General features: G+C 39.9%; 1 protein-coding gene across 1 annotated transcript; it reads left to right on the forward strand.

Annotated features, from left to right (window-relative positions):
- Window positions 1-13461: 13461 nt before the first annotated feature.
- NXT2 (nuclear transport factor 2 like export factor 2) lies at window positions 13462-19719 on the forward strand. Its single transcript, XM_081115274.1, has 4 exons — window positions 13462-13613; window positions 14669-14755; window positions 16390-16534; window positions 17562-19719. The coding sequence occupies exons 1-4, from the start codon at window positions 13599-13601 to the stop codon at window positions 17744-17746; spliced, it is 432 nt and encodes a 143-aa protein (XP_080971400.1). The 5' UTR covers window positions 13462-13598; the 3' UTR covers window positions 17747-19719.
- Window positions 19720-23822: the final 4103 nt, after the last annotated feature.

The following is a 23822-nucleotide window of genomic DNA, read 5'->3' on the forward strand; positions in this document are numbered from 1 at the left end:
GAAGGAAAACTGGAAAGTTCATAAATATGTAGAAATTAAACAAGAAAAATGATCATAGATGGAAGCATAAAACTGCAGGAGAGAACAAAGAATACTGTTTAAACCAATGATAATAATATCCTGTAGTGTTTTTATCATGGTAAAATATATGACATAAAAACTAATTCACCTAGGGTTTTAAACATATATAGAAGTAAAATATTTAACAACCACACAAAAGTTGAGAGGTCAGTAAATAGTAACACTATTATATAGTGATTACATGTTCAGGAAGTGGTAAAAATACTAATCTAAGATTGACTAAATAAATCATGGTACATATTATAATCTCCAGGGTGACCTATTATACCACCATGCATTTTCCTTCAGCCTGAAGTATCCACTTTCAAATTTTTTGTACTGTAAATCTGCTGGCAAAAATAATTTAACTTTTATTTGAAAACTAGAGGCCTGTGGGGGGTGTCCCTCAGCCCGGCCTGCCCCCTCTCACAGTCTGGAAGCCCTCAGGGGAGGTACAAGGGGAGCGGGCCTAAGCTGCAGTCTGGCCTCCCTCTGCAGAAGGCGACCGGGCTGATCAGGGGAAGGCACCACCCCATCACCCTGCTGCTGTTGCCACTGCTGGCGGTGGTGGCTGCGAGGCCTGAGCCCCGGGCCTCACAGCCCCCGGACCTTACGGCTACCTGAGCCCATGGCTACCATGAGCCCAAGACTGCCGTGAGCCCTGGACCTTGCAGCCACTGTGGCTTTGTCTGGATGGACATACAGAAGACAGATGTCCGCCCTAATTAGCATATTACCCTTTTATTTGTATAGATATTTATTTTACAAAAGGAAAAAATAAAAGAATATATCACTAAAAAGTAATAGATGAAAATATGGTGTGATAAAATACTTGAATAATGAAAAGAAGGCAAGAAAGAAAAAATAAACAAAGGATAGGCCAAATAAAGAATAAGTAATGTGGGATCTCAATACCAGATATCAAGCTGTATTACAAAGCCACTGTTCTCAAAACTGCCTGGTACTGGCACAAGTACAGACATATAGACCAATGGAATAGAACAGAGTGCCCAGAAATTGACCCAAACCACTATGCCCAATTAATATTTGACAAAGGAGGCAAGAACATACAATGGAGTCAAGACAGTCTCTTCAATAAATGGTGTTGGGAAAATTGGACAGATACATGCAAGAAAATGAGACTAGACCACCAACTTACACCATACACAAAAATAAACTCAAAATGGATAAAGGACTTAAATAAGACGGGAAACCATAAAAATACTAGAGGAATCCAAAGGCAACAAAATCTCAGACATATGCCGAAGCAATTTCTTCACTGATACATCTCCTAGGGCATTGGAAACTAAAGAGAAAATAAACAAATGGGACTACATCAAAATAAAAAGCTTCTGCACAGCAAAAGAAACCATCAACAAAACAACAAGAAAGCCCACTGCATGGGAGAACATATTTGCCAATGTTATCACCAATAAGGGTTTAATCTCCAACATTTATAGGGAACTCATACAACTTAACAAAAGGAAGATAAACAACCCAATCAAAAAGTGGGCAAAGGACCTAAATAGACACCTTTCAAAAGAGGACATTCAGAAAGCCAAGAGACATATGAAAACATGCTCAAAGTCACTAAACATCTGAGAGATGCAAATCAAAAAACAATGAGGTACTATCTCACACCTGTCAGACTGGCTATCGTCAACAAATCAACAGATGACAAGTGCTGGCGAGGATGCAGAGAAAAGGGAACACTCGTGCACTGCTGGTGGGAATGCAGACTGGTGCAGCCACTATGGAAGACAGTATGGAGTTTCCTCAAAAAGTTAAAAATGGGCCCTAGCCGGTTTGGCTCGGTGGATAGAGTGTTGGCCTGCGGACTCAAGGGTCCCAGGTTCAATTCCGGTCAAGGGCATGTACCTTTGTTGCGAGCACATCCCCAGTAGGGAGAGTGCAGGAGGCAGCTAATGGATGTTTCTCTCTCATCGATGTTTCTAACTCTCTATCCCTCTCTTTTCCTCTCTGTGACAATTCAATAAAATATATATTAAAAAAAAGTTAAAAATGGAACTCCCATTTAACCCAATGATCCCACTTCTAGGAATATATCCCAAGAAACCAGAAACACCAATCAGAAAGGATATATGCATCCCTATGTTCATAGCAGCACAATTTAGCATAGCTAAGATTTGGAAACAGCTTAAGTGCCCATCAGCAGATGAGTGTATTAGAAATCGGTGGTACATCTACATAATGGAATACTATGCTGCTGTAAAAAAGAAGGAATTCTTACCATTTGCAACAGCATAGATGGAACTGGAGAGCATTATGCTAAGTGAAATAAACCAGTCAATGAAAGAAAAATACCACATGATCTCACTCATTTATGGATAATAAAGACCATTATAAACTGATGAACAAAAATAGATACAGAAGCAGAGCAGCATCAAACAGACTGTCAAACTACAGCCAGAAGGCCGGGGAGGGTTGGAGGGGCGGCGGGTAAGAGATCAACTGAAGGACTTGTATGCATGCATATAAGCATAACCAATGGACACAAGACACTGGGGGGTAGGGGAGGCCGGGGGAATGTCAAGGGAAAAAAAAGGAGACATATGTAATACTCTTTGTAATACTTTAAGCAATAAAAAAAGAATAAGTAGCAAGATGGTATCTATAAGCCCAAAAATATTTGACAATTACTTTAAACTTAAATGGATTAAAAACTTCAATTACAATATAATGATTATCAGACCACTTTTTTCTTTTATAGAAAATAAAATGCAACTGCATGCTGCTTAATAGAAACTCAGATTAAAAAATAGGATATTGAAAAGTTGAAAGTAAAAAGGGTGAGAATATATAAAATGTAAAAAGTAGAAAAGAAAGTCAATGTAGTTATATTTAATAAGGCCAGCAGAACCCTGATATCAAAACCTAACATGGATATAGCAAGACAGGAAAACTGAAGACCAATACAGGTCATAAACATAAATGCAAAGATCCTAAACAAAATATTAACACAATGAATCCAGTAATGTATAAAATGAATCATGACTAAGTGAGGTTTATCCCAGTAATGGAATCTTGCTTAAATATTTGAAAGTCAATCAATGTAATTTATTATATTAGCTGAATAAAAGAGAAAACTGCCAATAGATGCAGAAAGGCATTTGACAAAATTTAACACCTGTTCATAATTTTTTAAAAAACATACACACCAAAATAGAAATAGAAAGGAACTTTTCTATTCTAATAAGAGGTAGTTTTTAAAAACTAGCATCATACTTAATGGTGAAATATTAAACTACTAGAGGCCCAGTGCATGACTAGAGGCCCAGTGCATGACATTTGTGCACTGGGTGGAGGGCGGGTTCCGCAGCCCGGCCTGCGCCCTCTCGCAGTCCAGGACTCCTCAGGAGATGCCTGTGGGGAGCAAGCCTAAGCTGGCAGTCAAACATCCCCCGAGGGGTCCTTAGCACTGCTGCGGAGGCGGGAGAGGCTCCTGCCGCCACCACCGCTGCGCTCACCAACAGTGAGCCCGGCTTCTAGCTGACCAGCGCTCCCCCTGTGGGAGCACACTGACCACCAGGGGGCAGCTCCTGCATTGAGCGTCTGCCCCCTGGTGGTCAGTGTGCGTCATAGCAACCGGTCATTCTGCAGTTCAGTCAATTTGTATATTAGCCTTTTATTATATACTAGGGGCATGGTGCACGAAATTCGTACGGGGTAGGGGAGGAGTGTCCCTCAGCCCAGTCTGCCCGCTCTCATATACTGGGAGCCCTCAGGGGATGTCCTATTGACGGCTTAGGCCCGCTCCCTGCTCCCCTTGGGGCGCAGGCCTAAGCCACAGTCTGGCCTCCCTTTGTGGGAGGTGACCGGGCTGATCAGGGGAAGGAACAAGCCCCATCACCCCACTGCTGCTGCTACTACCAGTCACCGTAGTCAGCAAGGTTTTTTCATCAACACAGACTCCAGTCCCATCACCATGAAAAAATGACAACTTTCTTTAGGCATTTTCAAGATGTGTCTTTCATATAATAATAATTTCTTTATTATTTTTTTATCCTCACCTGAGGATATGTTTCCATTGATTTTTAGAGAATGTGAAAGAGAAAGGGAGAGACAGAGAGAAACATCAAAGTGAGAGGATCACTTTGATTGGTTGCCTCCTGCATGAGCCCTGACCTGGGCCACCTTTGCCCTGCCCCCCGGCTCTTAGCTCCCCCCTGGGTTTCTGATCACCGTCAGTGGTAGGGGGCTTCTTCCGTCCTTTCCCTTTTGCCTCCCAGCATTGTGCCTACATAGGCAAATTAACCACCATCTTAGTTGGCAGTTAATTTGCATATCACCCTGATTAGCCAATGGGAAGGGTAGCGAAGTTATGGTTAATTACCATGTTTCTCTATTATTAGATAGGAGGATTTTCCTCTAAGATCAGTTTTTTTGTGTATTCTCCCATTGACTGACATTGGTGTCATTTCCAGTTTGAAGTTAAATAACTAACAAAAACTCTCTATAATCATAAAAGTTGTTATAGTGATTACTTTTGAGGAGTACTGACTGGGAGGGGACAGTAAAGAGACTTCTGGGACACTGAAAATATTGTTTTGATGTAGTTAGTGGTTATATGGTTGTTTACTTTTTAAAAATCCATTAAGTAGTACACAAACTTTATGAACATTACTGTAGGTAAATTACATATCATTTAAATAAAGACAGATTACCAGGCCAACAAAATCCAGCTATATGCAATTTATAAAAGATACACCTCAACATGAGGACTCAAAAAGTTCAAAATAAAACAATAGGGAAAATTCTGTCAGGCAAATACTAACAAATATTTTTGTAGGTCTATGTTAATATCAGGAAACATATACTTAAAGATAAAAAGAAGAAATAAAAATTGAGTGACTACATTAAGCCCATAACATTTTCTTTGGGGACAGTGAGCGGGCACTTTTTGTTTTGTTTATTATTATTACTGAGTTCATGGGCATAGGAAGAGCGTTGGAACTAGGTTGAATGGAGAAAGTTATAAAGAAATAGTTGTTTACTGTGAAGGAGATATCTCAGATTGAGCCAACTAAGACCAGAAAATCTGCAGATTTTAGTTCCTCATCTTGTTATTTAAATGCATGCTCCTGTCTGAATCTTACAATATGATGTCTTGACAATGATAGTTCACATTTTTCTAAGAAATTTTCAGACTGGTGAGCCAGTTTTAGTGAAACTTCCCAAAACCTCAAGATAAGCTCAAACAAGACAAAAGCTTTATTATACATTTTGCTTCTGAAAATAATTACTTGAAGAAAAAGAAGTTTCCAGCAGAGAGTTGAAAGAATTGCTCTCCCCTGAAGATAAGACTTGTGAATAACCCATAGAGGAGGCAATTGAAAAGTAATGAGGTGAAAATGGATTATTCTCTCAATTCTATCATGACATGAAGAAAAAGATCCCTTTATAAGAAATTAGTTCACACTTTTCCTTCCTTTATAATGGATTCAGAAGGGGGATAAAGGCAAGCTAAAAACAGGAGGAAATTTCATTTGGTCATTCGTTTTTAACCACCTACATTGTGTAAGGGTTTTACTCAGGGCCAGTAAGTGTTTAATATATGAAAAACACATAATGTTAGCCCCAGGAATTTGAAATCTAGTCATGAATATAAATATATAAATAATAAAAGGCAGACTATAAAAATGTCTTTAAAAAAATATACAAAAGCGTTAGGTCTGATCAAATTATTGAATCAATACCCCCTCCCCTGGGAACTGACCTTTAGGCCACTTCACAATGGACATTCCACTTGCTAAGACTATTATCTCTCCCCTCTGGACTTTCCCAGAATCCCGACCTGCACAGAGAATTCTCCACCCAGAAAAAGCCCGCCTAGAGTCCTTTAAAACCTCTGACTCCTCGTCTTTGGGTGCTGATGCCAATTTGGGGCTCAGTCCATCTGGTATCCAGATGACCTAATAAATTTATAATCCCTTACCACTTTGGCCTCATGCATTTCTCCTTCAGAAACACTAACAAAAAGTATTATCTAGGCAATAATTCTAGAATGATAAAATGAGGACCTCCATAATTTCATACCTCCATAAAAGCAATGAAAATATTCACAAAATTGTAAAAATTAATTATTCAAAACTGTAGAAATTAAGCAAACACTTGCAAAAATCTAAGGAGCATTTATTCAAGGAAAACTACTGAACACCCATAAGGGCAGCAGGGTTTGTAATGTTGTAACTTGACCTACTCACTTATTTCCATACCTCTTTCCATGGCTCCACAGTAGTGAAAAAAAAAATAATCAATAGAATGAAGCAAAATATTTGAAAATCATATGTCTGATCAGGGACTTGTATTTAGAATATATAATGAATGCTTAAAGTCAATAATAAAAAGAAAACCTAATTTTAAAAAAAGACAAAGGAGTTGAATGGCCATTTCTCCAAAGAAGATATACAAATGGTGAATAAGACCATGTGAAAATGCTCAACATCATTAGGTTTCAAAGGGATACAAATTAAAACCACAGTGAGATACCACTTTACACCCACTAGAATGGCTATAATAAAAAAGAGAGACAATAACAAGTATTGGTGAAGAGGTGAAGAAATCAGAACCTTTATGCATTGCTGGTGGGAATGTAAAATGGTACAGCCACTGTGAAAAAGAGTCTGGTAGTTCCTTAAAATATTAAAGATGTGTAAAACAAGACAATAGGCCCCAAATGGAGTTGCTTACCCTAAGCCTCTTGTTATCAAACTAAGACTTAATTACAGTTTCAGCTCTCCCAGAAATGGAATCTTTAAACAGTCAAGGAAGAATCCCCTGATTACCATTAGTCACATAATCTGATAGACCACTGCCTTTACCTAAGCAGGGAAGGGAACATCCAGCCCGCAGGCCTACGACAGTGGTCAGCAAACTCATTAGTCAACAGAGCCAAATATCAATAGTACAACGATTGAAATTTCGTTTGAGAGCCAAATTTTTTTTTTTAAATATATTTTATTGTTTTTTTACAGAGAGGAAGGGAGAGAGATAGAGAGTTAGAAACATCGATGAGAGAGAAACATCGATCAGCTGCCTCCTGCACATCTCCTACTGGGGATATGCCTGCAACCCAGGTACATGCCCTTCACCGGAATCGAACCTGGGACCCTTCAGTCCGCAGGCCGATGCTCTATCCACTGAGCCAAACCGGTTTCGGCGAGAGCCAAATTTTTTAAACTTAAACTATAGAGGTAGGTACATTGTTATTAACTTAATTAGGGTACTCCTAAGGCTTAGGAAGAGCCACACTCAAGGGGCTAAAGAGCCGCATGTGGCTCACGAGCCGCAGTTTGCAGACCACGAGCCTAGGAAATCATTTGATTTGGCCCCACCAAGGCATTAGGGGTGAGGTAATTAAATGTTTAACCAAATACAGCAGGCTAATTTTTAAGCTGACAATTTTATATGGCTCTTGGATTATGTTATAAATATTCAAATGGCCCTTGTCAGAAAGAGGTTCCCCACCCCTGCCCTAAAGAAAAGTGGCATTACTAACTATAACTAACTCCCACTCCCTTCTGACTATAAAAGTCTTTCATTTTGTACAGCTCTTCAGAGCTCCTTTCTATCTGCTAGATTGGATCTGCCCAATTCATGAATTGTTGAATAAAGCCAATAAGATCTTCAAAGTTTACTCAGTTGAATTTTGTTTTTTAACACATACTAGTAAGTTACCATATGACTCAGCAATTCCACTCCCAGGGATCCACCCCAGAGAACTGAAAACATATGTCCACACAAAAACTTGTACACGAATATTTATAGAAGCATTGTTCACAACACCAAAAATAATGAAAACCACCCAAAATGTTTATCAATGGATGATGTATAAATAAAATCTGTTATAGCTATGCAATGGAATATTATGCAATTAAAAGGAGTGGAGTACAATATGGATAAGCTTTGAAAACATTATGCTAAGATGGAACCACATATTTTATGATTCCATTTATATGAAATGTCCAGAATAGGCAAATGTGTAGAAGTAGGAAGTAGATTGGTGGTGCCAAGAGCTGGAGTGAAAGAGAAATGGGAACTGATTGTTAATGGAAAAGGGGTTTATTTTCAGGACAATGTTCCTAAATTTCATGGCGATGCTTGCATAACTCTGTAAATACACTAAAAAACACTGAATTGTATACCTTAAATGGATAAATTGAATGGTATGTGAATTATATCACAATAAACTTGTGTTTAAAGCCCTATCTATTGTGAACAGACCAAAGGCACCTAGTTTACTTAGTAGAGTAATGTGAAGAGGTTGGTTGCCAATTAGAGACCTGAGAGGAAGGGGCTGACTGCTCAGATCACTTCCCTGATTGTTACTAAAGAGTCCTTATCAAGTCCAGAGAAAGATACAGATTCAGATAGGGATGTTGGTAACCAAACAGCTTTAACTCCCTTAGGCTTATACTTGACCAGGAGAGATGGCTGCACAGCACAGCCACAAGTAATCCTAATCAACCCACTTTATTGCTCCTACAATCTGCTCTCTCAGGGTCCCTATCACTCTCCTGAACTGTACTAATGCCTCTGAATTCACCAAAACTTAATCTAATCTGTCCCAACTTCATACTCTGAAATAGGTGGCTGTATAATCTCATCTTCCATGGGTAAGAAAATACTATAATATTCCTCAAGCAAGGACTGTATGCCAGGCACGGACTTGTTTAATTCTTACAACAGTATTACAAAAATATGTAGCAATATTTTCATTTCCATTTTACAGATTGAGAGACTGAGGCAGGGGTCCTCAAACTTTTTAAACGGGGGGCCAGTTCACTGTCCCTCAGACCATTGGAGGGCCGGACTATAGTTTAAAAAAAACTATGAACAAATTCCTATGCACACTGCACATATCTTATTTTGAAGTAAAAAACAAAACGGGAACAAATACAATATTTGTATTTGCATGTGGCCCGCGGGCCGTAGTTTGAGGACCCCTGGACTGAGGCATGGGATGTTTAGGTAATTTGGCCAAGGTCACAGAGCTACTCAGTGGCATGGCAAGGATTTAAACCCAGATTTATGCTGACAACAATGTGCGTAACCAATATGCCATTCTATGTTTCTAAGAAAAGCTCTTTCACACCCTTGCTAGTCACTCTCTCCATGTTTTGCATATGTGCAGTTATCTAGTAAAGAGCAATTTTGTGTCTTATTCACCTGGTTCCCATTTGTTCCACCAAACATAGTTTTCTTAAGGTTCAGATTCACTCTTCTGACTAATCAGAGCCCAAGATTGTTTTCTACATTACCAGTTTACCCAGTCTCCCATCCTACTAGCACATTAATAGAAGTGTCCAAAATTTTGTGCAAGCATTCAGTGCAAAACTCTGAGCTTTTCCTCTACCTCTAGCTCAGCTGTCCTTTTTATTTTCTTTACCTGGGGCTGGGGGGGGGGGCAGTGACACCTACTTCACTCACACATGCTGGTGAATATGTGATTAAATACAGACGGAAGTGACAAGAGTCCCTGTTGAGAGTTCAAAGCTAATTACATAAAGTGTCTTGAAAAGCATTTGAAAACTTGTAAAAAGTGTCAAGAGCCATAATGCTTTTTTAGAGACAGAAAAGTAAAGTATAAAAGATTAAAAGAGTCTGGATTTGTCCAGAGCTCTTCTTGGGCACGGGAATGATTGACTGGCTGGGGATGTAGCTGCAAACAACCTTCACTTCCAGAATGAAGTGACCAAATGTTTTTATGTACATTTAAAAATATGTATTATTTTAGAGCAAGAAATGGAGGAGAGAGAGAGAGAGAGAGAGAGAGAGAGAGAGAGAGAGAGAGAGAAAAGGGAAGGGAAGGGAAGGGAAGGGAAGGGAAGGGAAGGGAAGGGAAGGGAAGGGAAGGGAAGGGAAGGGAAGGGAAGGGAAGAGAAACATCAGTTATTTCCTACAACCCATACACCCTGTGTACGGGAGGATGCTCCAACCAACTGAGCCACACCAGCCAGGGCTTTAATTACATTTTAAAATAATATTTTTAACTAAAGGAAAGCACCTCCTTCTTTCCTTTGCATATATGCATGTGCCCGTCGTGCTCAATGCTGAACCATTCTGAGAAGCAGAAACTGTAAGCACCTGGACCACACTCCACAGTAAGTCTCAAGCACCCTTGGGTCCCTTTTGTGTCATCTATGGTAACTGTTTGACCTCTCCTGATTTCTGCACTGTGAGTACCTGGCACAGTGCCCTGTGTAGCTCAGGGGCTGAGCTGATCGAGGAAATGAAAAGGGCCTGAATGGCCCGACACAGGAAAAAGGTAATGGGAAGCCACCGAAGGGCTTTAAGCAAAGAAGGGTTCCAATGAAACCTAAGTTTTCCAAGGCACACTTTGGAGACTAGTTTGGAGAGAAGAATGTCCCAGAGACTGCCTCAGCCAGAGACAAAGGCTGTATGAGCTATGGTGCTGGTGCTGGCAGAAGCCTGGGGAAGGGGAGGGAACCTGAACCACTAGAATAGTGATGGCGAACCTATGACACGCGTGTCAGAGGTGACACGCGAACTCATTTTTTTGGTTGATTTTTCTTTGTTAAATGGCATTTAAATATATAAAATAAATATCAAAAATATGTCTTTGTTTTACTATGGTTGCAAATATCAAAAAATTTCTATATGTGACACGGCACCAGAGTTAAGTTAGGGTTTTTCAAAATGCTGACACGCCGAGCTCAAAAGGTTCGCCATCACTGCACGAGGGTCTGGGAAGGGCCTTCACTTCCTTTTTGAGACGGAGCTACCCCCAGCACAGCTTCTGCTTTGCATGGGCTGGGGTAGTTTAGGGGGAGAGAGGGCAACCCTACCTTGCAACAGCCTGAGGCCCCTAAAACTCACTGCACAGCTGCCAGCTGCCCCTTTTCAGTACTCAACATGCTATAGTCCCTGGCACTATTGCCCCATACCAAAAGCCACTCCTCCATTGCCACGGGGGAGATAATATTCTTTAGGGTTCTGGGGACATGAAATGAAGGAAGGCTTCCTGGAAGAGACTTTACCTATTCTGGTCCCTGAAGGGCAGATATAAATGGAGGGAACAAACATTCCAAAATAAGCATAGTACAAACAAATGCATGAATAGTAGAGTATCTAAGAGCAAAGACAGTTGTGGGTTGTAATCCCTTCTCAATTAGTTGTGTCATCATAGCCAATTTACACCTCTTTGAACTTCTGTTTAAATTCTTAAAAATCTAGATAATAATATTCCCTCTCCAGGGGCTGGGAAGATTGAATGAAATCATAATAAGCACCAGACACAGTCTAAGCTTTCAATAATAAAAAAACAACACAATCAACTATAAAGCAATAAATATGAGTCATTTTTTTTACAAACAATAGTAGTTAACTTTGCCAATATTGGTGAATAATGGGAGAAAAGTTTGGAAAGGTAAATTGAGCCCAGACCAAGGTAGGTCTTTAAAAATTAGGAAAATTTTAGAAAAATTAGAATAGAGCAAAGTCAAACTTTGTGTACAGAGGAGAGAGACAGAGAGGTTGCTTTAAAGATGGACAAGTTACTTGGAACTCCTTTGTAATTCATTAATGTCTTGTTTATTGTCTAGCACTCTGAGCTTCATGAGCTATGGATCAAGTCTATTTTGTTCACCACTCTATATTTAGAACCTTGCATAGCGCCTGGCCCACAGTATGCACTTAATACACTGAAATAATAAATGAAACATTATAAGGCGGGGGGGGGGGAGCGGGGGAGAGGGAGAATCAAAAATATCCCAAGAATACAAGCATAAATGACAGAAAAAATACATAAGATTGTTAGTACAGAGGAAATAATGAGTTTAAATTCTGGACTCTACAACTGAAATAATAAATGAAACATTATACGGCGGGGGGGGGGGGGGAGCGGGGGAGAGGGAGAATCAAAAATATCCCAAGAATACAAGCATAAATGACAGAAAAAATGCATAAGATTGTTAGTACAGAGGAAATAATGAGTTTAAATTCTGGACTCTACAAGTTTGAGAAGCCTGTAGTGCCTTGTGGTGTTCATAGTCATATGTGGAATCGGAGCTCAGAGTGGACGGAGGTGGGGGGGGGGGGCTCGAGATGTGTAGTTGAGACTCATTCGCATACAAGTAACGATCCACATCACGTAAGAGTACTGCGGCTTTAAGTAGGAGACACGTCCAGAAGAGCCGTTGGAGAGGAGTTCTGAGCGGAGAAGGTAGAGAAAAGCGGCGGCAGTTAGAACTAGGCAAAAGGAAAGACAAACAGGGTGGGGGAAAAAAGGTTAAAAATATGAGACGATTTGGAAGAGGCTGGTATCAAAGAGACAGAGGAGGACACCGAGGAAGGAGTGACCATGACTTTGCTCGTGGCCGTGACTATGGTCGTGGCCGAGACTATGGTCGTGGCCGAGACTATGGCCGTGGCCGCGACTATGGTCGTGATCGTGACTGGGAGCAGGAGCGGGAGCGTGAGCGTACCCATTACCGTTCCCGCGACCATGATCGTTATTATGAGCAGCCACAAGCCAGTTGCTCAAGGTAAGACTATATATAGAGATACTTAATTGATTTGAATCCCCAGAAGTTGTTGGCAGCTTTGACATATGCCGTTATAAAGGATGCTGGGGAGTAAAGTACGTTAGCAGAGGAAGTTAAATTAGCTTAAGTTTTAATTCCAACTAGTTTATAACCTGAAGCCGGTTACTTAATTAATGTCTTAACTATAAAATGGAGATAATACGCCATAGTGTTACTGTAACTGAACAAATAAATATGGGTTAAAATGCTTAGAAAAGTACCTTGCTCGTTGTCACCAGTCAATATATTTTAACTGTTAGCGAATCGGCTGTGGACGGTGGTGAATGGCGCAGTTGACTAATCTTCACTTTAGGTCTATAAGAATGGGAGAACCGGATGAGCCTTTTCCACTGAGTAGTGCAAATTCAAATAGTGAGTTATCATAGGAGTACTACGGAGATGTTGGGGTTCAATACGAGGATCGATTCTTCCAGATTGTTCCAGAACTCTAAAACTTTCTGTGCCAGTCATGCGCAGTATGATTGCGCGCGCTTCAAGTTCCACCCATTTTTCCTATAGGCTACAGGTCCTGTATGTCTTTCCTCGGTTTCTCATTGGTCTTCAGCTAGCCTTGGTCCCGCCTCTTAAAGCAAAGAGGTGCCCCCTGTTGGATCTTAGTTCTTTTTGCTTGCCTCCTCGCCTGCGGTAGGAAAAGTGGGAACGTTAGAGGCTAGTTTACAAAAGCAAAGTGACTTTTTTTCTTCCAAACTAAGTAAATATCAAACAAGTGAATACCTTGGGCGATTGGGAGGGTACAGTCGGAACTGAAGGGAAGCGGCTTAAGGTTGAAACCTCGGGATTCTTTTAAGAACGCACCGAAAACTTCCGGGAGAGAATGGGCGGAGAAAGAATTCCGTATGTTTGGCGGGTTTCACTATCTTCCTTAATATTTGGTCCTCCTACAGCAGAGGGAGCCGGACACGTGAGGAAGTAGTGACGCCGCCACTGCCTCAGGCTGCTGCAGGTTCCCCAATGGCCATGCCTGTGGTGAGTGCCGGGACCGTGGGCAGGGTGCCGGAGCGCTGCAGTCGGGCGGCTGAGGGGAGGGTCGCCGGCCGGGTGGCTGCAGACCACGTGTTCAAGTAGCGAATCAGGGGCTGGACCGCCGGGCTCAAGGCGGGGCCCGCTCACCGCAGACCCCCCTCTATTCCTACACCCGCTGCCTGGGACCCCCCAGTTCCCGACTCCCTATTCCCGGGGGCTGTGCAATCTCTTTAAGATGCCAGAAAGGACCCTGAGGTGGGAACTAGCGAGAGGCGGGCATGTTGGGGTCTGTGGTTTGTGGCTTGCAAACTCCTTTTTTGATTATCTCCCGCTCTCTCTATATAACTTTTGATCACCTGAGCTAGAAATGAAACTAGTTCTTAATTCAAATAGTAGGCTGGGCTGGGTAAATGGCTAGGGAGGAAGGTGTGGTTTTTTTTTCCTGCAGGAGAAAACCCCAACATTTCTTTTTTTTTCGGTTTTACAATTCTTTACAAATGATGGTAAATTTTTATGTAATGTGAGGAAGTTTCCTAAGGACCTAATTTTTCAAGTAGTTCATTGAACTTTATTGTTACTATACATTTTTTTTTCATTCAACAACTCGATTTTGGTTATAACTTCTCTCGAAAAAAGAACTCGGCACTTTTCAAATTTATTCAGTGGCAGTTCTCCCACCCCCACTTTTTTAAAGTTTCTGGCTGGAACATTTTTATTACGGTGAATGTTTTGTAAAATATTGGAAGCCTAAAGTAAGTACTGAAGTACTAGTTTCCAAGTTAAGATTATAAATTTATATTTGAAGTGAGAAAAAAATGTATCAAATGCACTAATGAGAGACGAGTATGTCCTAAATATATGTACCCAAACATAGTGAAAATTTTAAAAATTGGAAACTTTTGAGCCCTAAGCCTTTAAAATGCCAACATTTATATGGAAGAATGTGGACTGTGTACAGAGCTGCAAAGTGATTGAAATAAATCAGCTTCTGTTGATGATTTTGTGTTTGTGAGCGTTTGGAAGGATGGTAATGTACACTTCTAAAATTTTTCTTGTAGGATTTTAAAACTTATGTAGACCAGGCATGTAGAGCTGCTGAGGAATTTGTCAATATTTACTATGAGACAATGGACAAAAGAAGACGGGTGAGTGTTATAGGCTATATTACTCTTTATTAAATACCATTATTTTTCAATCCAGCCATTCATCTGACTTGCATAAGTGATAACTCTGATATTGAGCAGACTGACATATTTCAGAGGGAAGGAGTGGTAGGAAGAGATTAACCTAAGAATTTATATGCATACATGCATAGCCCATGGACACAGACAATAGTGCCATGAAGGCCTGGGGAGGGGGTGGGAGTGGAGTGGAGGGGGTCAATGGGGAAAAAGGGACAGCTGTGATACTTTCAACAGTAAAGATTATATATATATATGTATATACATATGCATATATGTGTATATATCAGCTTTGTGTTTACCTATCTCTGACCTTAGGCAAGTTGCTAACCTCTCTTAACCAAGTGATAAATGGGAATTTAAATACTGCACTTAACAAAGGACCCAACATATATTTATTTAAATATGTTACATTTTCTCAGTCCCAATTAACTTCAGTTTGGTTAAAATAGTATTAGTGCTGGTGAAGGAGTCTGACATTATAGGGAATGTTCCCGGATTTGTCCCTTTAATGGAATATATTAATAGATAATTTTTAAATTAAATCTCACAGCTGTAGCTGGCACTCACAAGCATAATCCACATGACTTGGATACTTTTAGTCTTCAAAAGAACAACTTATCACTTTGTCAGCTTTTTTCATTGTAATTTGTCCCTGAGCCATATCTTCTAAGTAATTGTTTCAGTATGTGCTTCAAGCTTGCCTAGGTCTCTTATCAGTATAGGACTGTATTTTAGAGAACTTTCTCAAAAATAGTTAGCAGGCACAGAAGCTAACATCTTATATCTAAAAATTTATTTTTTAAGGCAGAAGATAAAAGAAGTCCCTGGTACTGATTTTTTATGACATGAGACCAGGGACAAGGGATGTGACAATGGATGTTTATTGTGCCTTCCTGCTTTCAAAAATAAAGTAGCAAAAAAAAGGCAGAGTCGAGATATATGTTGGCCTTTAAATCCAAGATAAATTTTAGAATTAAGCAAATAATGAGTCCTGTGACATACTAAACTGCTGTGACTAAAGAGTTTACTGAATTTTGCCTTAGTGAAGCTTTAATTTGACTTATAAAAAACTGCTTTAGCAAGTACTGGTGCTTCTTTTGAATTAAATATGCTGTTTGAGTAGTAAAAACAACCCATTCTTCCTAACATAACATTAAATGGCTCAGACATGAAATGACTCCATGTATATGAACACTAGGATTAAAGTGTACAGGTAGGGCCTGATGGAAGACAACTTTGTTAATTCTCAGAAAAAGAAGAGAGACTAAAACTGGTTTGGGTTGTAGGTGCTTGAAACTTGCGACCATTTAATTCATTTAAATATAGAAAGCAAATTTTTAAAACTCTTCCAGTTTGGATGCAAAGTTTTCTCATTGTGGCTAAAGTAAAATATGAAAAAAGTATATTTAGCTGCCTAGTTTATTAAGAGTAAGCCTTGTTCATGTTTTCCAGTGCAAGGGGGCAGGGGAGTAGAGATGGAGAGAGAACTATGAAAATGTTTGTATATTACCTGTATGTAACCTTTCAGTTCATTTCTGTTAAAATGCCTTCCCAGAAACAAAACTATTTTCGCTTTTCTTTTATCTTTTTTTTAGGCACTGACCCGGCTGTATCTGGACAAGGCCACTTTAATATGGAATGGAAATGTTGTTACAGGGCTGGACGCCTTAACTAATTTTTTTGAGGTGTTGCCTTCTAGTGAATTCCAGGTTAATATGTTAGATTGCCAACCAGTTCATGGTAAGAGCAAGGTCTTTCAAGGTGTTTATTTTGTTTTATTTTAGTGAGCACTGAGTTATCAAATTAAACTTTTGGTATCCTTTTAGACCCATCTCACTACAACAGATCATTAGTATGTTTTGGTGGATTGTGTAATTATAGTTTATTAACAGTTATGTGAGAAATTGAAGCTAAATGTGATTTTTATTTATGGGAAATAATAATCTATTTTCTCTAAATAGTTGCCTTCTATGCCTTGAACTGTCTCTAAAAAATTATGTCCCTAATTATTGTGTTTATTATCTTACAATTTATTAAAATTTCACAGAAGAAACTTTTTTTTTTTTAATATATTTTATTGATTTTTCACAGAGAGGAAGGGAGAGAGACAGAAAGAGTTAGAAACATCGATGAGAGAGAAACATCGATCAGCTGCCTCCTGCACATCCCCCACCGGGGATGTGCCCGCAACCCAGGTACATGCCCTTGACCGGAATCGAACCCGGGACCTCTCAGTCCGCAGGCTGACGCTCTATCCACTGAGCCAAACCGGTTTCGGCACAGAAGAAACTTTTTACTCTGTTACGTGAAAGGATTTTTGGCAACACAGAATTAGATTTAAGATAGGCTGATGCCATTTATAAGATTAACCTCTAGGTGGTTCCTAATTTTCTTTAGTAGGTTAGGGTGATTTCTTTTTCCTTTACAGTTAGACAGCTGTAGCTTAAGCAAAACACGAAAAAGCTCTGTTAGAAACCCAATGAAATATTAGTAAATATAAGCTCTTTATTTTGAAACTTTAGAGTACCCAGAATCTTTCTCAACAGAAAATAATTTTAGTATCTTTGAAATGATTATTTAGTTTTTTGGCTTTGGGTGTACATGCTTAAGAGTATGCTGAAAGTAAAGAAAGTTTATGAAATCTTTTTAAGTGTTAAATTATGAGCAATGTCTTTTAAGCCTGAAAATCTGCTTATTTAGATATAGAAACTAATCTCTTTTTTGTGTGTGTGTGTGTGTGTGTGTGTGTGTGTGTGTGTGTGTAAAGAGCAAGCTACTCAGTCCCAGACTACAGTTCTTGTTGTGACCAGTGGAACTGTGAAGTTTGATGGAAACAGACAGCACTTCTTCAATCAGAATTTCCTGCTGACTGCTCAAACTACTCCTCACAACACTGTGTGGAAGATTGCAAGTGATTGCTTCCGTTTTCAAGATTGGGCTAGCACTAGATAAGGGGACGAAAGTCCATTCTCCTTTGGTCCATTAGTTTCAGCAACAGTTTATGTGAATTAATTCATTTCATTGTAGTTTTAATTCCTAGCAGCACCTTTTCTACCAGCTGCCAGTTTGGGTTATTGCCCTTAAGAGCTTTAATGCTAAATTTTTACATGCCTTATATACATTTCACTAATAACATACCTACAGTAATATTATAAACACATGATCTCTGTACTAACATACTCACTGTGAGCCCAGCCTATCGCAAAAATGAAATCCTTTTATAATACTATCTACAGGATATCAGCACAGCATAATTCTCTGGGAGGAAGTAGAGTATTTTTTTTGGTTAAGTTAATTTTGTAATAGAACACATGTATTTTCAGTAAACACCGGTAATACAATTTAAGTATAAGGCTTTTTCAATAAGTTCAAATGAAAATATTACTACTTTTGGTTTGCATAACTACTTGACATATTAGAATCACAGATAGAGATGTTCAGTGTTACCTAATGTTTTCTATGTTGACATGTTCTTATGAAGTGAATTAATATACTAGAGAGGTATAATATGTTCTTAGTTGATACCTGGGTATTGGATATATTCAGTGACTTACAAGCAAAACTTGTTATAAAGATTTTTCATGGCAGCTCCACGTTTATAACTTTAGGTAATGAATGTTAGTGGGTCACATAGCTTTAATGGGAGAGTAGGGAGTGAGAAATATAGAGATCCAAAGTTGGCCAAAAATTAGGAGGGGTGGCCACATGATAAATTTTTGGTACTTGTTTTCTACCTCCTAAAAATGTAGCCTATTTTTAGGGTTTAAGTCATTAAGATAAGTATCACTGCCAAATGGTCACGAGTGTCACTTTTGTTCTAAAGATTACTTTTAAAGGTTTTTCCAGTTCACCTCATACTTATCATCAATATATGTCTCAATTTATTCAAAAACTTATGGAGGTAAAATGTCAGCAATAAATCGGATCCTGCAGCAGGGTCTAACAGGAAAGTTGGAAACAAAGCCATTGTTCTCTCTTTGGGACACCCTTAACTTCTAAGTCTTCCATGTGAACTTCAGGCCAAAAATCTCCTATGTATTATCCACCCCCAAAGTAAGTGATTTCTTTCCTGTGTTTTACACTGTGAACTACATTGTCTTTTTTGCTCATTAATGCTAAAATTATTTAATTTTAGGATTTGTTCTTTTATATGGCATTATGAGCAAATAGATTTTTTAAAAAACATGTTCTAGTTATGTAGTTAAGTCTTTGTCTTTTAAACAAGAAAATAGAGAACAACAGATCTTCATTAGCCCATAAACTTCAAGAGAACAAAGTGATTCATTTTATGTCTCAGCATCTAAAGAGAAAGAAATATAGCTTTAGTTTTTGGTTAAATTTTAATTATTTTTCATTCTTGAATTTGTTGTTTTAATGTTTTTAAGCTAGATGTGCCAGTTTTGTTTGTATATTGCAGCTCAAAGTTAATATTTCTTATCACTTCTTTTGAAAACCAGTAATTCATTTACTCTTCCCCCAAACAACACATTATATTTCTGACATATTAACAAAATAGAATTAAATAGAAGGAGGGAGTGCAATTGGAATTTGACCACTCCTTCTTATAGTACTAACCAAAACTTATACTTTATTTAAAATGAACTTACTCTGATCTTGGATTGGCTTTTTAAAGACCACAGCTTTAACAGCAGTAGTCAGAGTGCCCAAACACTGCCCTTTCCTTTGTGGAGAGCAGTCTTAAGTAAAGCTGCATATAACTAGCAATAAGTAAATTGAATGGTTGTATACTATTCATGAACTGAATGTTTGGAGACTTGTGTATGAACTGTTTTTTTTTTCAAATTCTGTATAACTTTTAAATGGCTGGAACTACTCATATATGGACTAGACTGTATTTTTGACATGCACATATTTTTGTAACTTGAAAAAAAAAAAAAATAAAGTTTGTTTTGACAAGTTTTCGCAAACTCGTTTTAAGGTCTTTTTATTTTTTTAAGGCTCCAGAACAGGTAATAGTTTCTTTATAATATAAGGTTTTTCAAATTTAAAAAGTTATAATGTTGAAAACAATGTTTGACAACTTGGACATTGTCTTTTCTCCAGCCCACCTGTTGTTCCTGTTTTTCTACCAAATGTTCACATTCCCAAAATTACCCATTTGAGGTAGCAGTGAAGTTTCTGGTGAGACATTGAAATTTTAACTTTGAGCAACTAGCTAAATGCTATGTTTGGTAGGCAGTGAAACCAAAAGACAGTTGGTTTCCAGAAACTATGGTTCCATTAACTTTAATTCTACATTAAAAATATGTCAACAGCCATTTGGAAAGGAGTGAGGAGAGGCAATAGCCCATAAAATCAACTACCGTATTTAATGTCTTCAAAGGTGCATGCATTTTTCACAATTTAATATCCTTGAAATTGATATGAATCATAAGTTGATGCCAAATCACAGTTGAATCAGCTTTTTTTTAGAGGAAGGGGCAAGAGAGATACACCAAGTGAGAGAAATATTGATTGGTTGTCTCCTGCACGCACCCTAACCAGGGATTGAACCAGCAACATGGGTATGTGCCCTGACTGGGAATTGAACCAGCAACCTTTTGGTATCCAAGAGGACTTCAACCAACTGAGTCACACTGGCCAGGGGACTAATCAGCTTTTTTCCCCTCTCTTCTCTGTGGTACATAAAATACTATTGAGTCTTATAATTGATGTCATCTTACATTGGTGAAATACATTGACTTAGGTCTGAATTTGTAGGCATTAGTAACAGTAAAAGCCTATAAGCTTAAGAGGCTAGTAATTCATTACTCAAACTCTGTCACCTAGTTATTTATATTTTACTAAAGGCCTGATGCATGAAATCATGCATGGGTGGGGTCCAGCCAGCCTGCCCTGATGGGGACCCATCGGCCAGGCCGGTGGGGGGAGAGGGGCCGTGGGAAGTTGGCCAGTGGGGCCAGCCGAGAGGAGGACAGTTCCCTTTGTGGTTGGTGTGATTCTCTTATATTTGATTTCTACTTTCCAAGACTGAACCTGGGTTTTCCTGTCACTCCTTGACTTCATTCATGTGCTTTTGATTTGGGTGTGGTAACCTCACTTGGATGTTTAGAGCTCCTGTCTTTGAGCTGCTGTGTCGGTTACTGCATCTTTCCCCGGCCCCTTCCTCTTCCCCACCCCCTTCCTCCTCCCCCACCCCCCCACCCCCACCCCGCTTCCTCTGGCCAGGTTTATTGAGTCAGTAGGTGACTCAACCTGAATGTTGACACACTAATCAAATCAGTGGGCATTTATTAATTTGGCTCACAACAAAGGTGTTGGGGGGCCAATCAGCTGGGCCAGCCAAGGGGAGGTGGAGGGGCACTTGAGGCCTGGATCAAGCTGGTTGGCTGCTGCAGTGCACGTCATAGCCACCGGTCATTCTGGTGTTTCACTGTTCCGGTGTCTGGGCTTTTATATATATAGACTAGAAGGCCTGTGAACAAAAATTTGTGCACTGGCAGGGGAGGGGGGTCCTTCAGCCCAACCTGTGCCCTCTCACAGTCTGGGACCCCCTCAGGAGATAATCACCTGCTGGCTTAGGGCCACTCCCCGGGTGGCAGATGGCACGCCCAATCCCTCAGTGTCCGCCCCGCCTCCCCCGGTCGCAGACGGCCGGCCTGGATCCCACACTGGGTCTAGCGGCCGCTCAGATCGTGCTGCTGCCCATCCCGCCCAAGACACTGCAGGCCCCTCGGATCACGCTGCTGCTCACCCAGCCTGCCCTGCCCACCCCACCCAAGACACGGCAGGCCCAGATCCTGCACTGGGGCGAGTGGCTGCTCAGATCATGCTGCCACCAGCCCGGCCCTCCCTGCACACGGAAGGCCAGGATCTCGAGCTGGGGCAGCGCAGCGGGATCTGCCTGCACTATGCAAATTAGCCGCCATCTTTGTTGACAGTTAATTTGCATAATGCGCTGATTAGCCAATGGGAGGCATAGCGAAGGTATAGTCAATTACCCTTTTTGTCTTTGATTAGATTAGATGACTAGCTCATGGCTGGAAGAGCCACGGACTTCATTTATATGCATGCATGTGACTTGGTGAATAGGAGTCATATTTTCTTAGATTTTGAACACTACCTAAAATGTATGCTGTGTTTAAAAAGATAGTCCTCATGAGGTTAAAGGGTAAATGCAGTGTTTTGGAAAGGAGCAAAAGTCAAAACCAAGAAGATAGCATGATTTCTTTAATTCTGCAATGTTGCTGGATTTACTTGCCTGAAACTAGTTAGGCAGGAAATTTAACAGAGGGGGTTTCATTTACTGATTTTTGGTAAATGATTTATTACAGGGTAGAAAAGATAAGTATAGATATGCTTTAAGCATAACTTTAACACATTTAGGGGAAAATGATAGGGCTTTTTGATTTAGCAGTTAGCTCCATACAATAAAAATATTTCACCAAAACACATGCTATCAAACTCTGCTGCACTCTATTAATTTTTATCCTTTGCCAAATGAAAAGATTTCTCAGTGTCTTATCAGCAGGCTTTATACTTCATCCTTGCTTCCTAGAAAAGCACTAAAAAGGGAAATGTTGAATATTATTGAAATAATGTGTTAGATGGAGGGTCTTAGGATATAACGTAGATATGGGATTGAGGTGTATGCATCCTCTATATTAAGTGACTTTCCAAAGTTTTGCTTTATCCCACAGAAGCATAAAAGGTTATCATAACCCAGCCTGGCTGGTGTGGCTCAGTGGTTGAGTGTCGACCTATAAACCCGGAGGTCACAGTTTGATTCCTAGTCGGCATATGCTCAGGTTGCGGGCTCAATCCCCAATTTGGGGCATGCAGGAGGCAGTCGATCAACGATTCTTTCTCATCATTGATGTTTCTATCTCTGTCCCTCTCCCTCTCTGAAATCACTAAAATATATATTTTTAAAAAGGTCATAACCCACTACATAGATGCATACATATAACTAATAAAAAATGTACATGCAAAGTAAAACTAATGATACTACAGTTGACCCTTGAACAAGATGGGGGTTAGGGGTACCAACCTATCCACCCCTCCCTGCACAGTCAAAATTCCATATATAACTTGACTCCCCCAAAACCTAACTAATAGCCTAGCTTACTGTTGACCAGAAGCCTTACTGATAACAGTCAACACATTTTGTATATGTATTATGTACTGTATTTATACAAAGTAAGCTAGAGAAAAAATGTTTTAAAAATCATACAGAAAACACCTTTATAGCACTACTGTATCAATACTGTAAGTTTATATATAAAAGCCTAAGCGACCATCCAACCATTTGACGTCCGACTGGTAGCTATGATGCACACTGATGACCAGGGGACACATGCTCAATGCAGGAGTTGCGGAGCTTCAGTGATTTGGCAGCTGCACTTCTCAGGTGACACACCCGGAACCAGAGAGGAGGGAGCCCGAATCCATGATGCATCACCTGAGAGCTGCACTCTCGCAATCTGTGACCCCTCGGGGGGATGTAAGAGAGCTGGTTTCAGCCCAATCCCCACAAGCCAGGCCGAGGGATCCCCACTGGTGCACGGATTGCACCAGGCTTCTAGTCTGTTTATAGGATGAAAAAATTCACGTATAAGTGGACACATGCAGTTCAAACCTGTGATGTTGATGTTCAGTGGTCAACTGTATTTGCAATATCTTTCTGGCATTTTCTTTTTTTTAATATATTTTATTGATTTTTTACAGACAGGAATGGAGAGGGATGGAGAGTTAGAAACATCGATGAGAGAGAAACATCGATCAGCTGCCTCCTGCACACTCCCTACTGGGTATGTGCCCACAACCAAGGTACATGCCCTTGACCAGAATCAAACCTGGGACACTTGAGTCCACAGGCCAATGCTCTATCCACTGAGCCAAACCGGCTAAGGCCCACTGAGCCAAACCAGTTAGGGCAGGCATTTTCTATTTTATTAATTTTAAAATGCTGGTTATAGCCTGCTGAATTGATTTTTACAACTTCCTAATGGATAGTACTAGCAATTTGGGAAACACAAAAATAGAGTAAGCATAATACTTTAACTAT

This window comes from Myotis nattereri, assembly GCF_964212035.1.
Source record: "Myotis nattereri genome assembly, chromosome: X".
In the NCBI taxonomy this organism is placed as follows: domain Eukaryota; kingdom Metazoa; phylum Chordata; class Mammalia; order Chiroptera; family Vespertilionidae; genus Myotis; species Myotis nattereri.

Coding starts and splice junctions, on each gene's coding strand:
- NXT2 (XM_081115274.1), top strand. Junction 14,756..16,389: donor CAATGGACAAAAGAAGACGG/GTGAGTGTTATA, acceptor TCTTTTTTTTAG/GCACTGACCCGGCTGTATCT. Junction 16,535..17,561: donor AGATTGCCAACCAGTTCATG/GTAAGAGCAAGG, acceptor GTGTGTGTAAAG/AGCAAGCTACTCAGTCCCAG.